Source organism: Festucalex cinctus, chromosome 8 (genome assembly GCF_051991245.1).
Source record: "Festucalex cinctus isolate MCC-2025b chromosome 8, RoL_Fcin_1.0, whole genome shotgun sequence".
Lineage (NCBI taxonomy): Eukaryota > Metazoa > Chordata > Actinopteri > Syngnathiformes > Syngnathidae > Festucalex > Festucalex cinctus.
Genome location: NC_135418.1, coordinates 14,989,657 through 15,008,424, shown reverse-complemented (window position 1 = coordinate 15,008,424; position 18,768 = coordinate 14,989,657). Strand labels below are relative to the sequence as shown.

The 18,768-nt window shown below is 40.3% G+C and overlaps 1 protein-coding gene across 2 annotated transcripts in view; it reads right to left on the bottom strand.

Moving 5' to 3' along the window:
- Positions 1 to 3,419: 3,419 nt before the first annotated feature.
- The window catches only part of quob (quattro b), a 28,389-nt gene continuing 13,040 nt past the window's right edge, over positions 3,420 to 18,768 (bottom strand). Inside the window, exons 3-24 of one of the 2 annotated variants that reach the window (XM_077530464.1) lie at positions 17,194 to 18,691; positions 14,696 to 14,893; positions 14,413 to 14,533; positions 13,336 to 13,429; positions 12,833 to 12,919; positions 12,636 to 12,752; positions 11,488 to 11,586; positions 11,247 to 11,395; positions 10,349 to 10,487; positions 10,153 to 10,269; positions 9,875 to 10,072; positions 8,865 to 9,754; positions 8,507 to 8,756; positions 8,179 to 8,268; positions 7,594 to 7,818; positions 6,930 to 7,100; positions 6,342 to 6,519; positions 6,137 to 6,253; positions 4,498 to 4,641; positions 4,180 to 4,400; positions 4,061 to 4,104; positions 3,420 to 3,966 (exon numbers count right to left, since the gene is read on the bottom strand). In XM_077530464.1, coding sequence (XP_077386590.1) covers positions 4,072 to 4,104; positions 4,180 to 4,400; positions 4,498 to 4,641; positions 6,137 to 6,253; positions 6,342 to 6,519; positions 6,930 to 7,100; positions 7,594 to 7,818; positions 8,179 to 8,268; positions 8,507 to 8,756; positions 8,865 to 9,754; positions 9,875 to 10,072; positions 10,153 to 10,269; positions 10,349 to 10,487; positions 11,247 to 11,395; positions 11,488 to 11,586; positions 12,636 to 12,752; positions 12,833 to 12,919; positions 13,336 to 13,429; positions 14,413 to 14,533; positions 14,696 to 14,893; positions 17,194 to 18,691 — 5,136 coding nt within the window. In that variant the 3' untranslated portion in view covers positions 3,420 to 3,966; positions 4,061 to 4,071. Of the gene's footprint in view, positions 3,967 to 4,060; positions 4,105 to 4,179; positions 4,401 to 4,497; positions 4,753 to 6,136; positions 6,254 to 6,341; positions 6,520 to 6,929; positions 7,101 to 7,593; positions 7,819 to 8,178; positions 8,269 to 8,506; positions 8,757 to 8,864; positions 9,755 to 9,874; positions 10,073 to 10,152; positions 10,270 to 10,348; positions 10,488 to 11,246; positions 11,396 to 11,487; positions 11,587 to 12,635; positions 12,753 to 12,832; positions 12,920 to 13,335; positions 13,430 to 14,412; positions 14,534 to 14,695; positions 14,894 to 17,193; positions 18,692 to 18,768 lie in introns of both variants that reach the window. The other variant, XM_077530463.1, reaches the window with a different exon arrangement.

The following is an 18,768-nucleotide window of genomic DNA, read 5'->3' as shown; positions in this document are numbered from 1 at the left end:
GCATTAACAGGATGGCAAATTACAGGTATTCATAAACGACATAGTGGGTTACTAAATGCTCAAGACAGTCATTCAGCCATCATCAATGACGGCCTTCATTGCACCTTTTATTTTCAAAACGTGAACATTACTCAGCTACCCATTTGCACGGCACTGAAGTACATGCTGTTTTGGATCATGTGATCATCACCTACAGGGAGGGAAAATGGAAGAAAATGTAGTTGCAGCTAAAACAGCTTCCACTCTTCTGGGAAATTCTACAAAGATAATTGGACTGAGACGAATTTACTCGTCCAGAAAAATGGTGTTAGATTGAATAATAACTTAGATTTATATAACAGGCAGCGCAGTGGAACACTGGTAAGCCAATCTGCCTCACAGTCGAGAAGTCCCTGGTGTGAACACGTCATTAAATATCAAAGGTGGTTACACCAACAGGTACATAAATATAATAAAACACCGCTCTATGTCCAAACATTCCTGTTCTGCCTCCAACTCCGGCTCCGACATTTGATCAGCCCGACACCACACTGAGCCAAAATATGAGCCTTATAACACACAGCGTTTTATATACATTATATACAGTTGCGCTCATAAGTTTACATACTTACTAGAAACTTATGAGCACAACTGTACATGTAAAAAAGCTAAATGACACAAAAAGTCGTCATCAAAATTAACATGCACAACTCGGCTCATGTCAACTTCAACCGCTCAAAATATCAGAACAATTTCCACAGTATTTTGGATTTTATGGGCATCAGGTCTTTTTCTCGCCTAATGGTCATAAGTTTATAAATCCCCTCGAGTATGTAACCGTATGAGCACAACTCTACATACACTTACACACATTTACGTATCTGCTGTTCCCGATGTTCCCTTAAACGCAGCTCTGTGTTTGTCAAATATTTATTTCTTTTATTCTTTTCATTTTTTCAGTGGGTCTTCAATAGCATTCTTTGAGTACCTGCTGCATTATTGTATTGTCTTTTCTTGAGGAGCTAAAAAATAACGAAAAATTCAAGTCCATAGGTTTGATATTCATTGGATTGATATTAATATAGTGGTGTTAACTGTTTATCGCTGGGGTTATGTTCCAAAATATATCTGCAATAGTGGAAATCCACCAGGTAGTCTGCTTTATATCTTTGTTATTAGCCTATAAATAATGTTTAAAGCTGTTCACTGTAGTAACCACTATCCGTGAAAGGGCTAGATCTGAGCTTATCTGAGACGGACTGACATAATTTGTAAAAGTATGCTGTGGTCTGACGAGTCCACATTTCAAATTGGTTTTGGAAATTGCGGACCTCGTGTCTGCTCCGAGCCAAAAAGGAAAAGTACCAAATTCAAAAGCCAGCATGGATGATGTTATGGGGTTGTGTTAGTGCCCATTGCATGGAAACTTGCACATCTGTGAAGGCAATCGTTTTACAAGTTTTAGAGTAACATATACTGCCCTCTGAGCAATTTCTTTTGTCAGTGACGTCCCTGCTTATTTCATCAAGACAGTGACAAGCCACAAACTGCATGTGTTGCAACAGCGTGGCTTCATAGTAAAAGAGTGTGAGTACTAAACTGGCCTGCCAGCAGAAATTGTGTGGTAGTACAAAATAAACAACTTGAACAACTAAACTTGTACATCAAGAAAGAATGGGAAAGAAAAGTTGATGATGGACTTTCATAGTAACTCTTAAGAGACGAGACAATGAGGCCGTGCAGCCGTATTCGATGAGGTAGTCCGGGCAGACTCGTAGTAACACATGAGCATTGGCTCCACACTCAGCATTACATCACACGAACAGTCAAACCAAAGCCAGGCTTCTGTCCAAACCCGCACAGTAGAAATGACTGGAGGCCTTCGCCAAGGAAGGCTTGGCTAGTGATTTGTATTTCTTCCCTCCACAACATTCACTTCCACATCAATGAAATATTTATGAAACAGCCACGAGGGAAGATTAGTAAGAGGGAAGTACTGTATTATGTTTTATCTTGTAGTGTCAAAAACAAATAAACAAGTGGGGTCATGTCAGCATGATTATAGTGTTGTTGCGGATGTGTTAAATAAAAGAAATGATTATAATAGCCACAAAACAGGCATACATGTGTAGCCCTGCTTGTTTAATGCTTAAGAAAGAAGTAAACCTTAACTAATTTGCTCCCAAAAACACAGAAAACACATTTTAAACATTGCCATGGTCCAAAAAACCTATTTATGTGTTGTTATTTTAAGAGTTTTTATGCTAGAGCATACAGAAGGCTTTGATGCAGCCTCTGACCTGAAGAGGACACTTAAAGCAATAGTAGTTATTACAAAAATCGTCCAGCAGGTGGCAGCAGAATATAATAGATCAACCAGGGCCACGTTGCAACAAGCTCTTTTCCCCAGTGTTTTGAACAGGTTTGTGAATAGTGGTGAAACTTATCTATATTCTCATGCTAATTGCTGCAAATCGGAAATAGATAAAATATGCGTTTTTGTTTTGTTTTTTGTTTTTTACTAATGAAAGTTTTCTGAAGATGAGCTGTGATTGGTTGTTACCTGAGACCTGAGCATCTGTGATGTAATTTTCACTCGACAGCAAGTGGCAAAATGACCGCCTTCTGGATTTTGCTGCTGAACTCATATTCCACTTACGCTATATTTACAAGAATACCACATTTAGACCAATGGGGCTGTATAGAACATATTATTGTTAAAAAAAAAAAAAAAAAAAAATGGGTTGACTTCCCTTCGTTCAAACCCAAAAACGCATAAACGTGTTTTTGTTTTTTTGTTTTTAATACTTTGTCCTGCATTCCCAAAAACATATTTATACGTTTTTATGTGTTTTGTATGGTAGAGCATAAAAGCTTTGATACAGCATAGAAGCGTTGATATGGCTTCTGACATGAAAAAGTCGCTTAAAGCAATGGTAGTTACTAAAAATTACAAAAATAAATAAATAAATAAATAAATAAATAAAAAACGGCCAGCAGATGGCAGCGGAGTATAAAAGATTATCTAGGGCCATGTTGCAACAAGCTCTTTTCCCAGTGTTTTCAACTAATTTGTGAATAATAATGAAACGTTACTGCCCAGAGCCAGCTGAGATAGGCGCCAGCACCCCCCCACGACCCTTGTGAGGAATAAGCGGTCAAGAAAATGGATGGATGGATGATGAAACTTAGCTATATTCTAATGCTAATTGCTGCAAAACGGAAACAGATACAAATATACTTTTTTTCCCTAATAAAAGAAGAGACTCTAACCTTTCTTTTGGTAGGTTCCATGTTTTTATAGTAATAGAACATAATATTCTGTGGGCCTAGCAAAATCAGTCAAAATCCAGTTAAACAGCCGGGAGCGAAGGGGGTTGCTTCAGTGAAAATGGCTGCGAGTGAATGAGTTAAAGGAACCATTAAAAGTCTACTCTGGCTGTGCTTTGTAACTTTGATTTATTATTAGAAAAATATGAGGTGCAAATAAAAATATAGTGAATAGCAAACAAATCACTGTGTCAAGTAGAAAGTCATACAACTCTTAATATCAGTAACTTTTAGTATTGTAAAGACACATTGTGTTTACAGAAAGCTGGATACATATGTACAGAAAGCTACAGATTATAAAATAATACAATGATGCAGTTTTGTAACCATAAGTAATAGTACCCTCAAATTGTTATTTAGAGACACTGACAGTGATTCATGTCTGCATTATTATTCAACTGCATTATTCAATTGTTTAGTTTGCAATAACTCAGAATAAACAGAATCTTAAATATTGCTACAATCCTGGTTATGTGTTAACAATCCATACAAAGTCGTGTCAAGTGTATGATTTATTTCTGGTCAATGCTGAATAGACAATTTGTCTAAAGTGACATTAGAGATTAGAAAACACTTCTATACATTATCATACAGAATGGGATTGATTGCATTCTCTCCTGCTACAAAGTAATCTTGGCACACTTGGGTACTCTCAATCTGGGGACAAAAGAAAAGAAAATTGAATTAGCTAATCAGAATTCCAAAAATAATATGTTATCTATATTGATGCTTGACCACACTTTTGCGATACCTCGTGATTGTTCAAACTTCAGTGGATTTGCCAACATTTAAGCTCTGTAACAAAGAGTCATTTAAACAATGATGAAAGCGTATTCAAGGTTACTGAGCAACAGCACTTTGGTGCGGCACCTTAGCACAGAGCATCTTGGCCTGAAGTGCAACTGCTGCTTGACTTTGCTCAGAGGATCCGCAAGCCCCGGTTGGAACGGAACCCGCCGCCTCCCTGCCAGCAATGGCGGAGGTGAAGACTGAAGATGCGTCCTCAGCCTCCCTTTCAAGAACGGAGCGATAACTGTGAGCCGAGCTGCTGAGGCCGCTCACACTTTCTGCTGAAGACTCCGAGCTGTCCACTGCACAAAGGCCAGACAAAACTTTAAACACACTCGATCCAAATATTTGGACCAAACTGTCCATATTTATTACTTGACAGTTGAAGTTGATAATTACACAATAAGTTATGACTCCCACTCTCAGGGTCCACGTCATCCTCCTCGAGAACCCCTGCTGGTGATGCATATCCTTCAAAGCCACTTATTAACCCTTTCCTCTTTGGCCCACAGTAATATGCTGTCGGGGACAAGGAACCCAGTCCTGAGGAAGAGGAGGAGAATGAAGTACTGCGTGAACCAGCAGATTTTGGCCGTGCCCCAGGAAGACCGTTGTGTGGCCCATTAGGGCCCACATAGGGCAGAACCTTGTTTTCTAAAGAGAGAAGCAGAAATGTAAACAATTTTCTTATTAAGAAGATATAGTAATATATAATCCACCCATAGATTTTCTATTCAGATTATCGACATTGGTGTCACGGGAGAGCTGGAGTCTATCCCAACTGACAGGTTTTGGCTTTTTCTATATTAATAAATATAAATTCATGGCTTCAAATAATAATGTTAAAATATTTTTATGTCATCAAAAAAAACATTTTTTACTTGTTTGCGATTTTATTGATGTCTAAGGAAAAGAATTATTGCTCGACATACTTCCAATTTGCCAGCATTTTTTGTTAATATAGAAAAAGTTCTACCTAATAGAGCATTATGGGGATCTTATGTAATGCCATCCATTTTAAATTATCAGGCAGGAATGTCATAAGTTTCATTTATGTACATACATATGAGTGTAGATATTAATACCAATTTTGTTGAATTGTTATTATAAAGAACTTGATGCACTTTGTTTTTGAAGTGGCTCAACAACGTGTGTAGATTTTGACTTTACTTTTTTGCAACGACAGTTTAATACATGTTTATGAAAACAAACACACTGCAACTGAACTCCAGGCTCTACATTTGTCTCTTATCTCAGTGTCACTATACATTTCAATTAAAAACACAACAGTAGGGTACGCCTTAGACTGGTTGCCAGACAAACACAAGGCAAATGCAACAAACATTAAAAACTCTCATGACACCAATAAATGATTTAGAGTCTCCATTTAACCTCTTTTTTTTATGTGGGAGGAAGTCATATTATCCTGAGAAAATCAAACTCCGATATATATTCTGCAATACCATACAATAACTAGACAAAGTACAATTTCTGGAGAAATTGCGTGTGAATGCTGAAAGCTGAATGCTAATAAAAGCTGAATGCTAATATTTGAATGCATGTGAAATGCTTATGAAGTAAATTAAAAGATAAATTACGTGAAATTATTAATTGTAGTTGAATGATACATGAAAAAAAGAGGACTTCAACTGCTATGATGTGTTTCAAACCAGCGAATGTGGTCCAAGCAGAATTTGAACCAGGTTCTACTACCCAGCGAGCTGACTTGTTGACAATCGTCATCTAATGCTGAATGCTAGAACATGCATTTAATCGTTTCAGTGAAATTATAATGCATTTCCTGATATGATAGTCAGTTGGCAAGTATGTATATCACTTAGCATAATGGCCATGTATATATTTGCAATGTACAGTCGGAGGTGGGATTCGAACCTATGACCTCCTGGTTACTGGTCGCTTTACCTACTGCGCTACTGAGCAATATCAGACAGCTGGTAATGACGATAAGTTGTATGTATTGAAGTGGGCGTGGAAAGTGGTACTTAGAAAAAGTTGAATGTCATGAGTATTATTTTACCTCTTGCCATCAGTCCACAGTCAACAGCTCTATCACTGATAGCTGCATCGCTGGGTTGGATGTCCATGAAGGGTTTGTTTCCAATTCCCATAAAAACTCTCTCTTGCATGCGGACCTCTGACACACATATAGAAGAAATAGTAAGTCTTGTTTTAGAGTTAGGTGCTTTACTATGTTTGTGCGTTAGTAATTGTCAGTTTTATACCTCGGTTGTGTAGTGCCTGATCCCACAGGATCCGTTCCAGGTCCTTGGTCCAAGCCTCCTTCACTCCCCGGTTAAATGCTTGCAGTGTGTATGTGTCTTGGGTTTTCCGCTTTCTGAACCAAATCTCAAAGCACAGGCCGGTGTCGCCAGTGTTCTGGGTCATGCCAACGTCCGACGTCTGAATACAAACACCACGGTCATTAGTATTAATTACCTGGGGTGGTTTATGAGTTTGTCTTTATTAGGAAGTAGGTCATAATCATAACTATGTATTTGTGGATGGAGCAGGTGTGTGTTTTTTTTGCATCTATTTAAAAAAAATGAATGTTTTATTAAAATGCAAGTGTAGCATTGGTCACGTCTTATATTGCTTACAAATAAAGCAAAACACTTGCGTTCAGCAAAATTTTTGTTATTGCAGCAAGAACATGCAAGCATACACATGCAAAATCCCGAGTTCACTAACTTGTTGCATAAGAGGAAGTGGAGGAAACTCTTTAAGTACATTGTGCAGTTTTGTGTATATTCTGGCACCTGTCAGTAAAAATCCATCACCTCACACACACAAAAAAAACTGTGCGTGTGTACCTTGAACGACTGTTTGTAGACGTACGTATCATTCCCCACATCTGTCTTCCTGGTCTTGCTAAAGAGGATGAGGTCTTGAAAGAGGAAAATATGACGGGAACATTTTTTCTTCCGGAATGTTACACAGAACTCATCCTGGCAAATGAGCTGACCTTGCTCCTTGAGATTAACCTGCAGGGCATAAAAAGAATCAAACCAAACCTCAATCAGGATAGAATTCTCTATTTTTGCTTTTTTTGTAACAGAGACCATTTATTCATAAAACAGATGGAATATTTCCTATGAGAAATGACTTCTGATGGGATATGTTATTGACTGCCTTACAAGCAGCACCTTCAATTCGACAGATGGAAGAAGTATTTGCATTCTAAACTCTTTCATCCAGCTTGGTCCATTCCTGATTAATGATGATTGATCATGCTAAATTAACAATGCTACAGTCCTGCCTCAGCCTGTACTTCCCTTGTCAGTGAAATTTCCATTGTTATTGGAAATCAATGCTTCTCCACAGCATTTCGAAATGTACCTTAAATGACAAACTTGTTGCGACTAAATCAGTAGCGCTTTTGCACCTCAATTCGACACAATGACAAGAATTCTCCCACAAGCAAAACTTCTGCCATACAAACAGACACTGCGCGTACAACATTTGTGTTGTTCTCACGTCACATTGGCGGATGGCGTCCATGGCCAGCAGATTGTTGCCATGTCTGAGCTGGAAGTGAACGACCTCCAAGGCAGCTTTGAGTTCAGCCAGCTCTCGGACTTGTCCTGGCGCACACTCCCTCATCATGTCTTGCAGCAGCAGGCTGTACTTACTGATCCGCTGCACTGGTTTCAGTAAGTAAGACCACAAGTCCATTTTGTCCCTGAGATTCAGCTGCTTTTGCTGGTGGGCAAAGAAAGAGCTGTCAAAGAAGAGGTCGCTGACAATGTGCAGGCTAAGTGATCCGTACCATGCGGAATGTATTCTTGCCTTGAAAACCTTCTAAATGAAAAATACCCTGAGCTAATAATCTTGGGCTAAGCAGTTTTTGGCTGAATAACAGTAATAACATTTGAAGAATTGCTGATCACTAATCCTATCTGTACTTGAATTATGTTGTGTTTGCATGCTAACCAGGAGCATATAAGCTGAAACAGGTGCATCATGACGCCTTTTACAATAAAACATGACTATCTCCCTCCCCTTATGTTAAAAACGGCGTTATTGAAAGAAAGATTGAATTGAGAGTAAAATGCAATTCACCTTGAAGAAAGCTTTTCCATGATTGATGAGAAGACTATCAGACTGTGGTTTGTTTTTGCTGTAAAGGGCATACAAAGCAAAGTTTTCTCTCTAAAAGGAGAAGGAAAGAAATACCTTTAGATAAAAGCATTATCTCACTCCCACTATGTCACACTGATACATACTTGGTGTAGTTTACTGCCATTCCACAGTTTTATGCTAAGTTAGCAACACATGAGTTAGCTTTTGTTGCTGTTGTGTTTAGCTAATGTAATGCTGAATTATTGCTGTTCAAAATAGCAAATCACTGAAATTTCAAGGTTGGAAATTAGCCGTTCTTGTCACCTACATGTCGTAGGAAGCAGCGTCCCACCCTAAAGGGTTCAGTCACGCAGTTCTCCAGCTCACTCAAGAAATGATGGCGATGGAAGTCGTGGAGTTTTTCCAGGTTACCAAAGATGCTCCCCTTCTGCCCCCTCAGGTCCTGTGGCACGTCATTCCTCTCCAGTTCGGGGAAGTAGTGCTCCCGAACATAGCCCAGAGCTTTTACGTACTGCCTCTCCGTGGAAAGAAGTTCCTCCATTATTTTTCGCAGTTTTCTGAAAATGCAAAGAGTTTCGGATTTTGGTAATCGAAACAAAGTGTGACATAAGTTTTCTGAACAGGATCTTGCTGTGCTTTAAATTGAAGTAGGGAGCATAACTTACAAAATATTGCTTCCATTGTTTTCTGTTGAGATGACTAACGTCTCCTTTATATCTTCAGAGCTTTGGGTTGAAGCTTTATGTTCTTTGGTGGGAGATTCGCTCAGACTCTCTTTGTGGGAAGAGGGCAGGTTTTGGATGGGCTCCGAGTTTTGTTCCAGTGGTCGCTTATTCCTCCGACAGAGTGGTTGTTTTACATTAAAAGGTGAAACACCAATGATAAATGGCGTACAAGTGGTTATACGCGATCCTTCACTCAGCGACCGACCCAAGACTCGGTGCCGTGAAATGTCAGCGTCGCCTTGAACCGAGACTGTTCTCCTCAGGTCAACCTCACTGTGGTGACCTCTTGGGTTCCATTTTGTGTGTAGATGAAAGTGGATATTTTGTGGGTCAGTAGGAGTTTCTTCATTTGTTTGTGTAAGAACCATCAGAGCTTGAGGTTCTGTTTTTTCATTTGCTTTCACGGATGCAGCTGTAATGTGTTGACTTTCAGGGATACAAGCTACATCCATTTGAGAGGTTGAATTCTGGGTCAGGGGCATTTCAGTCTCCCTCATTTCAGTCTTATTCTCCACTCCTGCAGTGCTTACGGCTGTGGTCTGTTGGTTCTGTTTCTTATCTCTGCATGCCTTCTTCTTCTGCATCTTCTCAAGACGCTGCCTGACTTCTTGGCACAGTACCCAAGCCGCATTCCACACGCTCAGCGCCCCTGAGGATCCTGATCTTAAAGTACAGGCCTTAGATTTCAAGGCCTGGAAATGTCGGGTGGAGAATTCATCACCTAATCTCTCTTCATACATCTGCAGTGTGCTGAGAGTAGCCTGAGCCAAGTAACACCCATGCTCTACCTTCTCCAAAAAAAGATTGCATTCTTTGGCCAACGTGGAAGCCTACAGAAAGAGAAAAAACAACAACTCAATGTACAGTAGCCTTGAAGTTATCTCATGTCAGTCAACCTGCGAGTATACAGTATTGCAGTTAAACCTCACAACCAAGATAGCAAATCAAACCTGATCACAGAAGTGGTGCAATTTCACAAGTGTGTTCAGTTCTTTGTGCATCTGCTCCACACGTGACATAAAGTCATCCACATTGCGTTTGAAGGTGTTGACGAGAGTCTGAAAAATGTCAGTCACTGGAGTGGACACACTTGCACCCACATTTTTTTCTGCTTCAGTCACTAGAGTCAAGGCATACTGTTGTTTTTCCTGGAATAAATAAAACAGAATGTTTTGCTTTTGACACCTTAGTTCCGTCAATGTTAGCATGTTGATAAGGGGATCTGTACCTTTGCTTGAAGGAGGAATGTGTCATACTGCTGCAAGATGTTTTCAGTGTACAAGTTATCCTTTTTGGCAAAGTCCTTCAGTCTACGTTCACCTTCTTCATTGAACCACACAGCAGACTGCAGGATGCATCACAAATGATTGTACAGCAGTATCACAGACACCTTTACCGCACAATTCAAGCAGAACTTGGAGTACCTCTTTGATTTTTTCATCCATGTCCCTGAGCACAAAAAGGAGCTGCAATTGCTGAAGCGATTCGTTCGATCTCATCACCAGCATGTGGAGCTTCTCCTCCACCTGGTTGTACAGATGTGTCACTGACTCCAGTGCATCTCTGCATGAACATGAACACACATGCATGTTTGTTTCTTCAACAACAGGACAAACATGATATTACAAGAAAGATGTCTGCCAGAGTGCATGCTCAAGTAAAAATAACATCAAACTTAGACTGAATCAACAGCACCTCTGCTGGTAGTAACCAAAAGGCTGCTTAAGGGTGTGATTTTAATTAACAGCTAGACAATGTGCAATTTATGGAGAAATTTTGCGTGTGAATGCTGAATGCTAACATTTGAATGCATGTGGAATGCTTTATTATAACAATAATGTTAAATGACATAGAAAAAATGGATGTTAAAGCTGCTGAATGCAGAGAATTGCATTTTGAATCGCTACTGCCACCTGTGGCCAAAAATAAACTGCACATTCCCTTCTTCACATACAGAATACTAAAATGTGGTCCAAGTGGGATTTGAAGTGGTTCTCTTCAATGTCCGCCAAGTGCACATTGAGCTAACTTGACTTGCTGAAAGTCATGGCACAGTGCGTTTATACTGAAAATTGTATAAAGCTGAAAGCTTTCGTAGAATTTGAAATGAATGAATGCATGAATGAATGAAACTTAGTAATGACAAATGGCATCAAATATAATGGATGTTAATAATTTCTGTTATTATGAAATAACAGAAAAAAAAGAGGACACCAATCTAAAAGACTGAATTTAAGGTAGCATACACCAAGGACAACACAAAACAGAAAACTTCAGTTTCTCTGTAATGACAAACAAACCAGCTGACATAGTATGTGATACCTGTAGTCTTCAGACTGTGAAAAACGGAACTCTTCTCTCCTCATCCTGGCCAGTACCGCCCCGCCTTCTCTCTGCAGCATCACCAATCGAGCGTCCTCCAGTACCTCCTTCATCAAAGCCCTCTGTTCCTGAATGCATCCACGTACTTCCTGCAACAGTAAAAACACTTGGTGAGGACACAATTCTAAAAGAACAGAATTCGTTCAGTATGACAGTAATAATGTCATTTATTTATTTTTACCTGGGCTGTATCCATGACGTTGCTTTCATTGACTTTAGTAATAGCCCTCTGTAATAAACTGTCAGCCTCTTGCAGGTCAGTTATGAAAGAAACCAGTCTCTGAAATGGAATAAAATTAAAGGTTTAAGTACTGTGAGGTTTAAATATTTTCCACATTTTAAGATGACTAACCAACATCAAAGGCCCTGAACTGGGGTTTCAAAAGTTGAATGTTCTTATTTTAAGATTTTTGCATAATCTAGTTACAAGATAAATGGGAAAAATACAAGTCTGAAAACAATCAAACAAAAGTGCATTATAGCACTTTATTATAAACAATTTCTTTTGTGGTTTTGTTATATTTACTAAGCTTATTTTACTTCTTCCCAGTAAATATAGTAACAGCTCAGTGGTCTAGTGGTAGAATGTGACTGGGTTGTGGTTTCAATACCTGGCTGCGCCATACCAAATGTGTTAAAAATGGGACCACCTCCCTGCTTGATGCACAGACAAAATTGGCCAAATAAATATGTATGAATTTTAAGAAAATAGTTCTGGATATTACATCTTGAAAAAAACTCAATATTACTTGGTTTTAGTCTAAAAATACAATGTTTAAGATAAGTGGTTGATATGGGCCTAATATTATTTTCAGATTTTTCAAAATTTGCAGGTAAATTTAAGTAAAATTTTCTTTTTCTGTTGGCAGATAATTTTGCTTATTTGGAGTAATAATTTTCTTATTTTACTATATTTTTTTTCTTAAATATTCTATTGTCCTTTTTGCAGTATGTTCTGCGCTCCAGACCATCTACTAATCTAATCTAATCTAATCTAATCTAATCTAATCTAATCTAATCTAATCTAATCTAATCTAATCTAATCTATTAATCCATATTTGACAGAAATTAATTCACATATGTGTCATCTGTGCTCTATCTAGATAATCTTTTTTTTTTTTGGGCATGTTATTTTAACTTGAAGTGGTCTAAATATGATATAGCACAGTGATTACTTTCAACTTTTGATCAATGAAGTGAAAACCTGTCCTTCTTTCCTCCTACATCAAGACTCATATATGGATTCTCCCGTTATGAAGTCCAAATCGAGATCATCTTTTGATCATCTCAGTAAGATAACGCTGAGGATTGTGCAATTTTTGGTGTTACCTGATGAAATTGCAGCCAGTCCATATGACTGTAGGTAAAGGTTCCTCCCAGCTCATGGGTCAACTGGGAAGCATCCACTGTCTTGTAGAGGGCCTTCATAGACGTTGCCAAGTCCATCTAACAGATAGCAACAAGATTGTGCAAACGGCCACAGGAATACTCATATTTGCTCCGCGATTGATTTTGACGTTTCTTACCTGCAGACCAGGCTGCTTTTCAGGGCGTGGACATGTGTCTTTATCCACCAGAATTACAACACTGTGGACAGCATGAAGTGCTTGCTCCTGTTGTAAACACAAAGGTCAGGTGGCTTTCGTACACAATATTTGTGTATTGCAATTTATCTATCTATGTTATATCTGCAAAGAGCAGAAGTCTATTCCCAGAGATTCTCACTGTATCCCCTCTAAACCTCACTCAAATGAGGATGTCTCCCCCTCGTGTAGGAATATCAAAACATCTATCCATTTTCTTTTGCTGTGACATGAGCGATCAACAAGTGTCCCAAGAGAAATTTTTTGCTGAATTGGTGTGGTATTTTGCTATAAATATTGTATATTTGTTTATTTCGTCATGCAAGAGACCTGCAGAAAAATTAATTTCACTGCCACTCGATAACAGAAGGTACAATTAACAATGTTGCTAGTCATATTTCACACGGAGTATGTAGATGTGTTGGTGTTATTGTTGTTATTTTAACCTGTGCCATGAGCAGAGCTTTGTAGAGGTGAGGCAGCGGAGCCTTCTTCCTGGCATCGACGACCAAAGTCATTCCCAATTCTCGAACGTCTTTCCTAAGCAAACAATGAGTCACATTAGGGCACATTCAAACCCGTCCTCTTCATCACAGGGGTCTTTTGTGAGAGCGGTAATGATCTTTTATCACTTCATCTCTCTCTGTGTCTCAGACGTCCTCACATGTTCATGCTTTCACACGCCCATCATAATGGCCTGGATGGTCTTGAGTTAGTTGAGCCTACGTCAGGCATGTGTGCTAATTCTAGCAAGGGACTGCATACCAGACAGTTGGCAGCCAGCCTGGCTACAGTACATACTTTTGAGCTATGACTTTACACAATCGGAAGGGCGCTATCACATTAGTTCAATTGGTTCTTGAACTTCAAAGACTATGTGAGTGTTAGTGTAAACATAAAACACTGTTGAGTGTTAGTAGAGAGTAAGAGGTAGACACGGGTCAACACAGTTTGCTGTCACTACCAGTTGGCCCTAATTATAAGATGTATAGTATGTGCAGTTTCAAGTGAGTGTAGCTACAGTTACAGATATTTGGGATGATGTATCAAGGTGCACTGGAGGTACGTTAAAGAGTTGCATTCTACTGCCCTCTTGTGGCCCTAACAATTATTACATAAACACAACTTGGGTTTTCCAAATCCGTTTTGCACTACAGTCCACTAGTGGTGTATTTAAATGTGAATATTAAGCGTAGAGCAGCTGTGTATGTTCATAAACATCAATATCGAGGTAGTTTATAGTTTGCTGCAATGTATGTAAAGTTCTCACTTTTGCAGTTTGTGTCACCCAACATTTGACCACACTTGAATAGGACTGGAAATGCAAGCTAACAACGTCCAACAAATATAACAGCACATTCTTGCATTTTGGGATTGATTTGCAGTTTTTGCAGCCTTTCATAACTAACAGGCCTGTTTGGATGCAAAATGTTTTTTCTACTTGATAGAAATAGTGGTCTGGTGAGCTAATTTCAATCAAACTGCCAATTTGTTATGTCACACTATGCTTCTGCGTGCAGCACCTGGGTATGGAATGGAGATAGAGCAGTAACTCGCAGAGATTCTGTGCTGTTACAAGAGTTGAGGTCCACTCCTTGTCACAATGAACCTCCACGACTGCACGGCCAGTCTTGTCCCGGCTGCCTGAAGGTGAGCAAATAGAAATATGATTAATGTATAGGAAGGGACAAACGTAAACTCCCAAGGTTGACAAGGTGACAAAGTTAATGTTGGCCTTCTTAAATGCTGTCTGTCTTTTACGAGAACCCATTCATCTGTAATTCCTCAAACATTCAGGCAAAGTACCTGGTAAACAAATGATAGCCAGTTCAAGCAACCCACTGATGCTTTTGAGAGTGGACTTTAGACTTTGAAGAGACAGAGGCGGCATAGAGCTGGCAGATGGGAGCTGAGAGGGGGATTTGTCTTCTGTATTTGAATTCGAGAGTCTCAGGTGTGGTTCAACTAAAGTGGAGGGAGTTTCACTTCCGACTGGCTGGGAATCTGTTGGTAAACACAAACGTGTTTTTAAGCCACCATACAAGTAGAACTCAATCCACAATTTTACAACCATCCATCAATCAATCTACTGTATACATTTTTTTTGTTCTGGGTCATGGCAGGGTCAGGTGCTAATTGAAGGCATTGGAAGGGGTGAGAGGTTATCGGGCACATACAAACCAATAGTCACATGCACACCTGTGGCCGGTTTAGAGTCTTCCATTAAAACTAACATGCATGTTTTTGGAATGTGGGAGGAAATCTAGAGTATCCGGAGCAAATCCTCAAAAGCCTGGGGGAGACCATGCAAAATCCACACAAGAAGACCACTACCACTACTCGTAATAATAATAACTCGAGCTGCGAACAACTTTAAAGGGCCCTCGCAACCCTGGCCACGTTGGGGTACTTGCATGTTGGGTATTGTGGCACATTGAACAAAAGCCCTGTGAAATAAAACCATTTTCCAGGCCTTACGTGTGTGCAAAATTTCATGAGTTTTCACCCAGGTTTAGGCCTGAAAAATAGCAATATTTTTCTCTGCAAACAGTGCATCACCACAGCAGCAGCATGCAATGAAATAAAAAGATTTCAATAACTAATCTTAAACATCTTTAGACAGCCAAACTTTGAAGACAATTGAATAAATTCTGTAGGAGTTTCAAAAATGACGCCCAATTCCGAAATATATTCAAAATGGCCGACTTTCTATGAGGTTTCGTCTGAGTTTGAAGGACAAGGGGGCAAAATTATGACCCCTATAAATGTGCAAAAATGGGCCAAAATTGGACATTCCATATACTCATCCTGTACATTTTAGCGTATGGCTACCAAATACTTTTTAGTATGTCTGAATGTGCTACATGTGCCTCCCAATTTTTGTAGCATTATCTGAAATGGGCTCTGTTAAACCTATGTAGGGGGCACTACAGACCCATTTTTTGTGTAGTGGTGTACGACGATAACTTTAGAATATCAATTTTTTCTGTCAGGCCTGTAGTGTGTACAACGTTTGGTGAGTTTTCATATTTAGGGTCACAAAAATGTAATTCTTTGTGAAGGAGAATAATACAGAAAATATACGGACCTCACAGCGATCGCTGCTCAGGCCCTAATAATAGGGCCCTCAGGATGCTTCAGCTTCTAATTCGGTGACAAGGAATTGAGAACCACTATAGGCTACTATCAACTTTTGCACTTTATACTAGTCATATCCTAAGCAATGACTCTGGATAGCCATCTTTAAAACACCTGCACATCTGTGTATAAAGCACGATTGCTGTAACTAAACACTGCAACACTCCCAGCTACTAAACCAGCCTTTGATTTAAAAAATGTTAATTGGTCTCTCCTTTGAGCCACAAAGGCCTGTCTGTGCGTTCTGCCTTTGCTACATTAATAGCCCGTGACACGCATATCTCCGGTCAAGATCTGGGCATGCATCCTCTCAAGGCGCAAGGGATCGTGTGCCAGTGAGTGCACGAGACACGGAATGGTTCTTCTGGCATGTTGTGATGTCCGTCTGCACAGCAAATTGCTGAGCATCAATTTATCAGAACCTCCTCATTTAAATGGAGTACAGGAGGCAATTTCCCATAATCATAGTGCTGTAAACGCAGCTATATTACAAAAAAATGTGACAGGATCTATTAAACCACCATTATGAGTCTTCATGGTGTGCGACCTTTAGTAAAGCCTGCCATTTAATGGTATTATTTGCAAATGTTCTGGAGCCTTTCCAGCCTGTAGAAACCAATGCTGCAAGACCATTAAAGGGACATTCAGCATCCCTAGCACCATCTAATGGTGACCTAGTAATTCATTAATTAAAAACAAAAACAAAAAAAACGACTGTTTATGTCAAAAGTATTCAAAAAATATGTTGTATTGCATTGACTTTTCATTTTCTGCTTTGCTCTCACAAGCTTTTACTAGCTTTTTTGTTTTTACTAGCACCTCCCGCTAGCCTCTCTTGTTAGCCACCCCAACCTCTGGCTCCGACTAACTCCCGCCGCGGCCAGCCGCTCTTGTTAGCTGCTCCGGCTTGCTCGGTCTTTCTGCGTCGCTCGTCGGGCATTACAACGGCTGCCAAGTCGCCATCACTCGGCGAGATGCTCGTTTGTTCACGCAAAATATGAATTGGTGGTAGGCTTACGAAATGTAGTCTCTCTGTGCCACCGTAGTGTGTGTGCTCCTGCCTGGTTATAATGCTATTCTTTGACCACTATATGGCGCCAAGGACTACACACTGTGTCTTTCATGACAACATTTAAAAAAAGTGAAATTTTATTCCAACTTCTTACCTCTTTTGTAGAATTTCAGTCTTTCCAGCTTTGGAGTCACCTCATCTGGCAGGTCAGCTTTCTTGCACTGCATCATGCTGCTAACTGTCTCAGGGCAGATATCACTGTGGCTCCTGTTATTATGTTTGTAGAAAAGTGGACTCCCTTTCGGAGTGTCAGATACAGTTGACAGAGACCTAACCTTAGATTTGTGTTTCCCTGATGATTTCATAACCTCCATTTTCTGGTGTGACTTTTTGTCCGGATCTTCACATGCATCTAAAAGTAACGCAGATCGTTCCATGTGCTCAGACTGAGAAAGAAGTTTGGTTTGAATTTTATGACTGTAACTTAAGCCAGGCGTTGATGTCAAAATGAGGGGTGATTCTTTCAGAATGTCCTCTGATTCAGGGCTTGTGGGGAACATTTTGTGACTGGAGCCAGAGATTTGTGTTGTTGGCTCACAGCAGTGTCTGTAATGGCAGAAGTCATTGCCTGACAAGGGCGTATTACAGTGGTTACAAAACTGTCCAAGTTCATTGTTTTGCTCCAAATCTTCACTAAGGCCGGACTCCTCCAGTGCTGCGAGGAGGTCAACGCCACCTTTTTCGAAAGGGACGGGGTTCTTCAGCGCTGCTAGGTAAGAGTCCCTGTACCTGCACTTGATGTCATGGTCTGAGGGGTCCTCCCCCAGATCTCCCTGGCTGCACGGCATACAAGGCTCCTCTGCATACTGAAGGGTGCGTCCGCAGAAAACGCTGCCCGCCAGTGGCGCAGACGGCGGTGGTCTCACAGGTTTGATCAAGACTGAATTTGGTGGATTCGAATGGCTGCCATTTTTCGTCACAACATCCACCAAGTCAACATAATCACCTTCAATTTCTAGATAGTTGCGGCTGTCCCAGGTGTTCGGGGACACCCAACCCACAGGTTTGATTAGAGGTTTAGAATAGGATCTTGGGATTCTTTTATAATGTTCTAATCTGACAAGTTTCGAAGAACATTCTGCAGGTCTTAGAGATGCGGACGTCCTATCTTTTAACGGAAGAACCCGAGCCTCCAGCGGTAGAGTGGATGCGCCATAAGTGCATGAAACTGACATCAGCTTTGGCTCAGGAGGAGCTTCTTGATGAGTGTTGATAACCTTTGGCTTGTCCAAAAACTCTGGGATGGCCACCTCTGCCCAGGGCAACTTGATCACTCCTTGGTCAGTGCAAAGCAAGCAGCGAGACAGGGGAGTCCCCTGGCGTTCGTCATTGATGTCCTTCAGCCAGTCTTCGGTGAAGATGCACGAATAGGAAGTCTCAGGGATCGGGGTCTCCTCCACTTCCCGACATCCGGCTCCCAGAAGGCTTTTGAGGACAATACGAGCTGCCTGATCGCCAAAAGGTTCCACCTGGAGATAAAAGTCACCGGGACGCAGCAGCAAGGGGTTCACAGGTGCTAACTGGATGACTGTTTTGTCATGGAGGCAGAGAGGCCAGCCCTCACAGCGGAAAACTACGTCCGAATATCCAGCCTGGAAATGTAACAGCGAGAATTTCGTGTATTCTTTTTTACTTTGTTGCAATGATAGTACATTTCTTGCTTCATAAA